Source organism: Natrix helvetica (genome assembly GCF_964273705.1).
Source record: "Natrix helvetica genome assembly, chromosome: 7".
Lineage (NCBI taxonomy): Eukaryota > Metazoa > Chordata > Lepidosauria > Squamata > Natricidae > Natrix > Natrix helvetica.
Window position 1 is genome coordinate 20,256,407 of NC_138558.1, and position 10,831 is coordinate 20,267,237.

Below are 10,831 nucleotides of genomic sequence, written 5' to 3' on the forward strand. Positions count from 1 at the left end.
CCAGCTATTTGGAAAAGGTGGGTCTTGAGCTTGACACGGAAGGAGCGGAGGTCAGTAGTAGTCCTAATATCCGGGGGGAGGTCATTCCACAGGGAAGGCTCTGCTCCTAGGCGCCGCCCCATGGCACTGTCTGGTAGACGGCACCTGGAGAAGTCCCTCTCTGTGCGAGCGGATGGGTCGTAGGGATGTATGGGGCAGAATACGATCCCGCAGGTAACTAGGTCATGTTCTCCTTCTCGGCGATTTCCATTTTCAGCATATATCTCTTAAATTTTTAATATGTTTCAGGACATTTACATTCTTCTATTTTTCACTCAACTGAAATTGTGCTTTTAATAATTCCTTTTTTAAGGAATTTCCACCTATCAAGTTTCTCTTCCTCCTGGATCCTTTTGAGACAGAATCCAATCCTATATATTAGCTCACAGTTTATGAGAATCAATTTTATTTTTGCTTGCTATCAAATTCTAGGAGTACCCTGTCACTCACCAATTCTCGGGTGAATTAGCTGAAGAAATCTGTTTAAAGCTATACTATATAGCTATACTAGAGTATCTTCTCCAAAGCCTTGGCACCCTCCATAACACTAGAAACTTCTGAATATATAACCACTGCCCAGATTTAATTTCTTACTCCTGTTTACAGCAGTAACACAATACAGCATCAAGAAAGCATGAAAATTAGATTGACTTCCAACCCCATAAGTTGTAGCTGGGGAAAATTAAGAGTTAAAACAAACTGTTCTTCCCTCAATAGGCTTTTCCAAGGTCTCCTCTTGATTTATTCTTTATTATTTGTAATTCCCACTTTTATTTCAATTTTTTTCATCAACTTCTGGAAGCTATTTTGTGAGGAGTACATTCTCTAGAGCAAAGTATAAAGAAAGAACAGATATGAGAGGCCAAGTGGCCTAGGATGATATAAGTAAAGACACAAGAAACCTCTTGATAGCTTTCAGTCCAAGAAAACCTTCCCTAACGTTTAGTTAAAGCCAGTATCAGAGGCAGCATTATGCTTTTTCCCAGAGTTTAGAATAGTGCCTGGCAGGAATAGAAGACAGAGGTATCTGCAGGCTGGTAGGGGCTGATTGATTAGAAAGGAGACATTCTTTTCCTCCATGGATAGCCAAATTGAGACAAGAGACCTATTATGTACGGTTGCTCTCCATCTATATACCATGTATGGGTTGCTTAAGATACCAACCAATCCTAGTTGTGTTTCTTCTCCCATCCTTTTCTGCATAGTATCTGGGGCTCTGTAGTTTCCTAATGAAGCCCAAATGAGTTAATTTCATATGCCACATTGGGGTGGGCTATGATTTGTTTGATTTTGATTCAGCCAAGTCTGTGAATTCAGACATTATGGTCTGCAAACTAGGATTTTTGGCTCAGCTGTATAACCTGAATCAAACAACTTTCTAAATCGTTATGTGAATACTTCTGGTATACCATATTGTGCAAAGCCAGCTAACTATTATTTCTTCAACACACTGTAGCTAGCAATTCCAGAATTACATGGCAGTGTGTGAATGTAGGGAGTTTTATACCTACTTTACAAATATCGAACAGAGGCTCAAAGTTGTCTTATTAAAAGTACTAGCAAAATTCCAAATGAAATGGTTCATAGCGTTTGTACACATTTCATTTATTGGTGGGAAAACAACTCCTTTTCTGTATTTCATTTTCTCTTGGATTTCCCTTAACATCAGAAATATTAGTTGTATACAGGGCATTATCCATCAAAGCAAACAACTGCCTCCTCCTTTAGCAAGAGAATCAAACTCATTCCACTGATTCCAAAAAACAGAGAGATGAATTCTTCTTCTAGGAATCCCTTACCTAGCAAAGTCGTTTAAAAAAAGAAGTCCATATTTAGTCCTACCTACAGTATTTGGAGGAGAGAAGTAAATATTGACAAGCCAGAATAAACCATGACTTAGTATATTCCAGTCTTAGAAAGGTAAAAATGGAATAGTTTGGTCTTTAGAACCATTTTTGCTAACTGATCTCATCTTTATCATAGACAGGAGCCAAACGAGGAAATTCGGATCTATATCAAGACTCTGCCTTCATGCTTTTGTATATCTCCTGTGGGATCTGCGCAAGGAAATTCAAGAAAGGTTGAAGGGATTGAACTCCAGAACTTCTGCAAGATCATTTCAGAGTATTTTCCAATGCGGCCCGAAGAGTAGCAGTTGAATGTTAAAATCCTCAAAGGAAGCTTTCAATGTACAAGAAGCTAAAATCACAATAAGGAATGGCAGACAAATTAGGGTACGGACATGTAAATCTTCAGTTTTCAGCCATTGCATTTCCCAGCTCTTAAAATCCAGGACACATAAATCTTACACCGGGGAAGCTGCCAAGTAAACTGCTGTTACCATAGATTCCCATTTGCCACTAATGAATTGCCTCCAGACACCGTCTGAATCCAGCATGCAGCTTATAACTAGAGATAAATATATCAGCTGCCACTCCATACAACAATCAAACCAGTGAAAGTGAACATGTGCATCCTCTATGATCATAACAAGATGACAGTTTAGACCTTTCAGTATGCTTTGAATAATATAACATTAGACTATATATATAATCTTGCACTAAAGAATAACCTTGTTTCCCCCCCTCCACTTTCTGTATTCAAATGTTGTATCAAGAGACGTTTATAGCACCCTGCCCTGCTAAACTATGCACGTTGCATAACTCCTTTCACTGCATGATTTAATCTTAATAATTTTGCTATTGCACCTTAAGGCCATTAAGTAAATCTCCAAAGCTATGCACAGATACCCAGTGCAAGAACATATTAAAAGGTTTTGTTGTACACCCTTAAGTTATTGACTTGGACGAACTGATGCCTTGCATATGGGTGATGAGACTGCATTAGAGTTTTTAAGCACCCTATCCCTCTTTTATGGATGTATTCCAGACATCACTGTATGTTATGACAAGCTACAGAAGCTCCTGAATTTATCAAAAAGACGTGACACCTTTTGTAGCCAAGAAATTCAGAGTACGAGTTAGCTTAGTAAGAATAGGAGAAAGTGGGGCTGCAGAGCTGGCAAAATAGGGCAGAGTGGTAGAAAACATCAATGAGAGGATGGAGGAAATGCAATGGCTGGCAATGGACCTAGATAAGTTAACAGCTTATCTAGATCCATCTTAAGGTTGGGAGTCATTACATTTCCTCAATCCTCTCATAGATATGTCTTGTTTTACTCATGTGATTAGGCATTTTACCAGGGGTAAAATCCAGCAGGTTCTTACAGATTCTGGAGAACCGGTAGCGGAAATTTTGAGTAGCTCAGAGAACCAGCAAATACCACCACTGGCTGTCCCTAGAGTGGGGTAGGAATGGAGATTTTGCAGTATCCTTCCCCTGCCACGCCCACCACGCCACACGCACAGAACTGGTAGTAAAAAAAATTGAATTTTACCACTGAATTTTACTAATGAACAATGCTGCTGGTGATTCTGAGATGGCCTGAGCAATTTTGATCCATGTCAGGAATGACAGAAATTCCAGAGAAGCAAATTGAAGAGGACCAGCATGGCCCATATGAAGTATGACACCAGGGAAGTCAGAAGAGAGAGGAGACACCATGTACTGTCAGCCTAAGAGAGGTGTGCCAGCCAGTACTTTTAAATATTTTCTCAACTCAAAATAGAAAAAGTTAGAGTCTTGTACAACACAGCAGTATACACACAGATTAAACCAAAATTACAAATGCACACACTATGCCATTAGAGATCATTCAAGCTGCATAACATTAAGTGAGAAATAAAGGGCCCTTTACCATTCATTTTAAATTTCAAACTGTGGGGTGTTTTCCTCATTTCCTGCTGTTCGTCAGTAAAACAGTTATGAAAATAGTGGACAGGTAGACTTTTGGCTTCTCTAAATGTAAGTCACCTTGCTAAGGAATGTTACTGAAATGGAAAATAAATGTGGTTTGTCTTAACTAAACAGCAAAATATGTATTCAAGAAGTGTTTTGCCCTATGTCTTTCATCAAATCCTGAAAGCTCACCAAAAAAGCCCTGTCAACATGTTATTTGTCACAGAAGGTGAGACAAACTATTCTCCAAAGCACCTGAGGGGAAGGCTATATATAGCGGATGGAAATTTAACAGATGGAAATTAATTGAATCTTATGATTTGTGATGAATATATCTTTTCTTTTATGTACACTGAGAGCATACGCACCAAAGCCAAGTTCCTTGTGTGTCCAATCACACTTGGCCAATAAAGAATTCTATTCTATTCCATTATCAAAGAGAGATCCAACTAGAACTAAGGAGAAATTTTCTGACAGAACAATTAATCAATGGAACGACTTGCCTCCAGAAGTTGTGAATGCTCCATCAGTAGAAGTTTTTAAGAAGAAATTGGACAGCAATTTGTCTGAAACGGTATAGGCCGGAGGTCTCCTGCTTAGGCGCAGGGTTGGATTAGAAGACCTCTAAGGTCCCTTCCAAATCTGTTATCCTGTCTTCCTTATTATTATTTCATGGTTTACCTCCAATTCAGCTGAAATCAAGAAAGTAGCTGAGCAACTCATTACCACTAAAAATGTCCACTGCAGCTTCCCTAATCAAATGTAATTATCTATCTAATCTATTTTATTAAAATATATTTCAATAGTAACCAAGTACTAACGTTAATTGGTCTACAGAAAAGAATTAGGGATTTTTCCCAATTAGTTTCTCTAAGGCAATGTTGTTTTTTGCTAGAGAAAGCAGAAAACAAACCCCCTATATTAGCTTCTGATTTGACTGGTACAGAAGCGCAGGTTTTCTGCAGTGACCTGTTAAGAAAAAATCTAACTTTCTGCAGGGTCTCTTAAGCTAATATCCTACAGATACACCTTGGCTTACAACCATTCAAGTTGGTTGTCAAGTTCCAACCATACTCTAAAAAAATATTTATGAATAGTCCTCAGACTTACGAATATCACAGTTTTCCCCATGGTCAGATCATCAAAATTTGGTCACTTGGCAACTGGCATGTTCTACAACAGTTTCATTATCCCAAGGTCACATGGTCACCATGTGCAACCTTCCCAGCCAGTTTCAACAAGCAAAGTTGATGATGAGATTTACCTATTACCCACATGATTCATTTAACTATAGGGAAAAAAACGTTCATAACGTTGGATGTGACTCACTTAACCACCACCCTGATTAGCAACAGAAATTCTGGCCCCAATTGTGGTTATAACTCAAGGACTAGCTGTGCCTGTTTTTCATCAGTCAGCATCTGACTGACATGGGAAATGGCAATTATGCTCCTCCCTTTCCCAAGCAGATCTGTGCTTGGTCTTCTTTCTCCAAGCTTTTTTATCTCTAAGCAAATTTTAAACACAATATACTAAAATCAAATGCAAAGACATCAATTCTTAGATAAATATATTATGCACTTGCAAAGAAAATTAAACTTAAATTAAAAAGACAACCTACTTCAATCACTAGAAAAGAGGTAAACTAGAACATGAAATTGTGATTTAATCCACATACCCTGGATGTGTCACCTGGTACTGCTGCCAAAATAAAACCCTTCCCTGCTTATAGGCAGGCTTCTAATCACAAGATTTATTTCTTATATACACCAGCCTAATTTTTCTAGTAGTTGGGCATACAGATAAAACCTCTAATCATGTTTTCAACACAGGGCAAGTAAACTGAGGTGAACGCAATCCTCTGACTAATACAATTATTTTAAGGTTTTAAAAGGAGCATTATTAATACAAGCACAGCAGGTTCCAACCTGTGAAGTCTGCATAAGCATTTCACTTTAGGATTAAATTATGTACCTATTCAAATGTGTCATTGCCCCTACAGATATAATCATCCTAGGACTTTCAAAACAAGCCAACATGCAGGAAGACAGCTCAAGCCACGATCATGGCAAGATTCATGATGACCTGTCTCTAATGTAAGTTACAGAGTCAGATTCATAACTTTAGATGCTACTAATGCTGAAGCAAATGATACATGAAAAAGTAAATCGAAATATTTACACTAGCCTCAGGTTAAAAGCAAATAAAATTTGCATATAAAATGTACTGTGCATTTAAACAAGCTTGCAGAATGCAGATGAAACTATGTTGATCTAACAGAGACTCTTGGTTAACTTTGTAATTTACATTCTGATCTATTCCTTGACATCACAGCAGCTAAGCCAATCAGGAAGCGATTTGGCAGCCTATCAATAATGTCTCACCAGATTGGGAACTATAAATAGCCATTTCCCCCCTTCTATTCAATCATGTCAATTCTTGAAAACTGCTGGGATATATCCCTGCAGTTTTTTGGGCACGGTTTTTCAGAAGTGGTTTGCCGTTACCACATTTGCAAGGCTAAGAAAGAGTGACTGGCCCAAAGTTACCCACTTGGCCTTGTGCCCAAGACAGACTAGAATGCATAGTCGCCTGGATGGGCACTCCATAGACTCCCAGTTTCTAGACTGATGCCTTAAACACTACACTGAACTGGCTCTCAGATGATACTTGATCATGTACGGCAGGGGTGTCCAACTCGATTTCACCGAGGGCCGCATCAGGCTTGTGCTTGACCTCGGGGGTGGTGGGGGATGGCCAGGGGAGGCATGGCCAGCTCAACATCACTTGTGTCGGGGGCACCTGTGGTGGCCCGAGCACTCTACCAGCAAAAACGGAGCTCAGGAGAGCTGTGCGCGGCCCTCCCGAGCTCCGTTTCACTGGCAGAGGCACCACGGGCTGTTCCTTCACTGTTTCCAGGTGGTCCCGCATGCCAGTTCTAAGCACCTCGCAGGCCTTGAGTTTGATACCCCTGATGTACCCCTGATGGCCTTGAGTTTGATACCCCTGATGTACGGCATTAGTGGAATACACGCGTAAGATTTTGAAGTACAGATGATCCTTGTTTAATGATCATTTATTCAGTAACTATTTCACCTTGCAACAATGCTGAATGAATGATACTCATGATCAACCTTCAAAGTTCAGGCCAGCGCAGAGCTTAGGTTAAAACTAGGTTAAGGACAGGATTATCATGGAGAAAAATCCATCTATGTGGCTGCTTTTGTGCTACTAAAAATTCAACAGTATTTTCTCAGAATTATCTCTAGGGCTTCTTCTAAATTCACCACTTTCTTCAGAATGGATTGCACAGATACATGCACTTACAAGGCTACCATCTTTAAAAATAATTTCAGGCTCAATCTAGGACATTTTTAAATACAGTCATAAGGTAAAGGTTCCCCTCAAATAGGTGTGCTAGCCGTTCCCAACTCTAGGGGGGGTGCTAATCTTCGTTTCAAAGCCAAAGAGCCAGCGCTATTCAAAGACGTTCTCCGTGGTCATGTGGCTGGCATGACTAAACGCCAAAGGCTCATTGAACGCTGTTACCTTCTCACCAAAGGTGGTTCCTATTTTTTCTACTTGCATTTTTTACGTGCTTTCGAACTGCTAGGTTGGCAGAAGCTGGGACAAGTAACAGGAGTTCACTCCGTTACATGGTGCTAGGGATTCAAACCCCCGAACTGCAGACCTTTCTGATCGTCTTAGCCACTGAGCCACCGCATCCCCTAAACAAATTTATCAGAATACAGATTTAATGCAGGGTTGCTAGCATAGCTAATACTGTCCTTCAAAGCTGATGTAAACAGCTTTGAAGACTTTTAGACTTGTGGAAATCATTTGGTAAATCCAGTACAGTTTTCACAAGACAAAGAGTCCTTGGCTTCTAGTAAAACCATGCATTTCTTTGCCTTTATACGAGCATTAGGCTTCCTAGAAAGGCCTTGTACAAACCTTACCCTGGCCTTTGTTTTCCAGGATGAGACCCACTAACAAGCAAGAATCTTACAATATCAAAACATTCACATTTACAAAAGCACAAAAGCTTTTCTGGGCAAGAGCTCAGATTGTTAGATGATTGAAGGCTTTTTCTCAATGGGCAAATTGAATAACAACATTAACACCTTTCTCTTGTCTTAGGCCACTGGCCACGTTTCCATTAACTTTTGACCGGAATGCCAAAACTAATCAAAACTTGGCACTTCTTTCATTTCAATATGTAATAACAGAGGGGAATGGCTTTTAATGAATTTCCCCATACAGCAATGGAAGACTTTGTCCAGATTGCTTTCACAATCACTCAGATGCAATTCTGTGCACCCTGGACTATTTATGATTACTTAATGCAAAATCTATGTCTTTTATGTAATGCACCAGCCACTAGCAGATTTCATGGAATAGGGCCTTCTACAAGCCAAGTACACTGAACAAAACAACATTATTTGCTACAATTAGGGCAGACATTCCCGACCCTCCAGATATGTTGGTGTACATTATTATCACACACCCAACCGCAAGATTCCAACCCACCCAAAATTTAAGCGCTAAAAAAATGGTCTGATATGTATACCATCCATCAACATCCAAGTTCTGATATTTTGCATAGTTCTCATAGCAACCCAATTTAGGGAACAATAATGGGCAAATATGTCTTTAATATTTGTAAATGTGAGGAGGTAGTCACAACTATCATCAATCAAGGGAGAAAGTAGGGAGAAAGGGTTGTGATATTTCAGCACACAGCACTAATTTATCATACAGCAGAGAAGCCAATTAAAGGAGGTCAGTTAGGAGGATAACAAGCTTGGCAGGCATCTGATTTTCCAACCTGACACTCTTCAGATATAATAACAATCATTTAAACTTGTGGCTGTCCAACTCTCAAATGACTTTGATCAGCTACAAATCTCAGATTCACAATTTCCAACCAACATAATTTCCAGTTGTTCAATAAGATTATCCATGTGGAGTCCTTAGTGGTCTCTGAGCCTGGTTCTTTGCTTGAAGACATTTCATTATCCAACAATGTAAGTACATCAATGGTAACATTATTTAGCACATATCTGGAGGGTGCCTGATTAATAGATACTCATTGCCCCCAAAAACGGTTTACTCTAAAAAAAATGCTACTTCAAATCTTGCTTTAAGGGACGCAGTGGCTCAGTGGCTAAGATGCTGAGCTTGTTGATCAGAAAGGTCCACAGTTCAGCAATTCGAATTCCCAGTGCCGCATAACAGAGTGAGCTCCCATTACTTGTCCCAGCTTCTGCCAACGTAGCAGTTCAAAAGCACATAAAAATGCAAGTAGAAAAATAGGGACCACCTTTGGTAGGAAGGTAACAGCATTCTGTGCCCCTTGGCCGTTTAGCCATGCTGGCCACATGACCACAGAGACAGCGCTGGCTCTTCGGCTTTGAAACGGAGATGAGCATCGCCCCCTAGAGTCGGGAACGACTAGCACATATATGCGAGGGGAACCTTTACTTTTACTTAATCTTGCTTTATTCTAAAATACACATAAATTATGCAGTAGCTTGGTAAATTATGTTCCCTTCTATGACAGTTCCATGGAACTCATCAAACCTCTTTTTAACCTCTCTATGCATTGCATAACCCTTTCTTTTTTAAAAAAAAGACCACAGTTTCTAGGGCATCTTGATAAGAGTAGAATCTTGCTTTCTTCCAGGTGTATTTTTTTTTAAATAAATCATAACTGGAAGCAACGAAGGCCTAAAATTGGGGGGGGAGAGAAGGTCCACCTCTTACCCTCAAGGTCTACCTGGCCAAAAGGATAAAAAAGCACCACCCAGGCATCGCTTTCAAAAAAAAAAGCCCTCAGGGAAGAGGGAACGAGGCAAAGCAAACCCACATTTTGGAAGGGAATAAAAGGCTCTGTCCGGATTTCCTAAAGCGAACCGACCCCCCCCCCCGTACCGATAGACAAAGACCCCCCCCCCCTTTCAAACGCCTTCAACCTGCCAGGGGCGATTCGCCTCGCTCTCCGCCACGCGCGTTCGCTCCCTCGCCCTCTCTCCGCGCGGCTCTACCCCTTCCACGCAGAAACCGCACCACCAGGCACGAGCGGCTTCCTCCGGCCAAAACCAAAATAAAATTTAAATAAAATAAAATAAAACGAACGCCTTTTACCCAGAAGATGACGTTGAAGCCGAAGATGAAATACTTGATGCAGCAGCTCACTTCGGGGCCTTTATAATGCTTCCCGGACATCCTCGGGGCTCATGAAGACAGTTTGCTCGCGAGCACCGTTGGCCGGGAGAGGCGGGGAGAAAGGCGAGGGCGCAGGAACCGGGCGCGGGCAGGCAGGCGTGCAGATTTAGAGGCAGCCGGCCGATTGCTGGCTTGCCGCTGGCCGCCCGGAGCGCGCAGGCAGCGAAGGAAACCCGCGTCGTCGTGGCCGCCGCCGCCGCCACCTCCTGCCTCCGCGCATCGAGGAGGCCGAGCAGCAGCGGGGAGAGCGCGGAGGTCCTCAGCCGCGGGAAGCGGCGGCCAGCGGTGCCCTCAGGGCGAAGACGTTGCGAGCGGGGAGGCTCGACCCCCCCCCCTCAGGAGCCGCCAAGCGCTCGCCGCCCCTCTGACACCCGCCGAGCCTCCTCCTCCTCCTCCTCCCACCGCCAGCGCCTCTCCTCCTCCTCGCCAGAAGCGCTCGCACGCCCAGCGGGGAAGGGGGGAGGCCGGCGACTGGCTGGGCCCGTTTTAATGGAGAGGCGTCCTCGCCAATCCGGCGCGGCACGGAGGTCCAGCTGGCGGCGGAGCAGCTGAATTGGGGTGGGGGGGTGGAGGGGTCTCTCCGCCCCGCGGTTGAAGGAGATGGCGGCGGGAGGGGTGAGGGGGGGGGGTGAAGCTGCTGGAATCCCGGCCCGGCGTAGCCTTGTTTGCGGATAGGTTTGTGGAAACGAGCCGAGCCGTCGCTTGCTTGCTTGAACGTGTTTGCGGTTTAAACCCGGATTAGCTCGGCTCATTGGCACGCTGAGGC

General features: G+C 42.5%; 1 protein-coding gene across 1 annotated transcript in view; it reads right to left on the reverse strand.

The window, feature by feature from the left end:
- TSPAN5 (tetraspanin 5) overlaps positions 1-10,589 on the reverse strand; it is a 63,036-nt gene extending 52,447 nt beyond the window's left edge. The window contains exon 1 of the mRNA XM_081960472.1: positions 9,985-10,589. Coding sequence (XP_081816598.1) covers positions 9,985-10,065 — 81 coding nt within the window. The 5' untranslated portion in view covers positions 10,066-10,589. The remainder of the gene's footprint in view (positions 1-9,984) is intronic.
- Between the last annotated feature and the right edge of the window lie 242 nt (positions 10,590-10,831).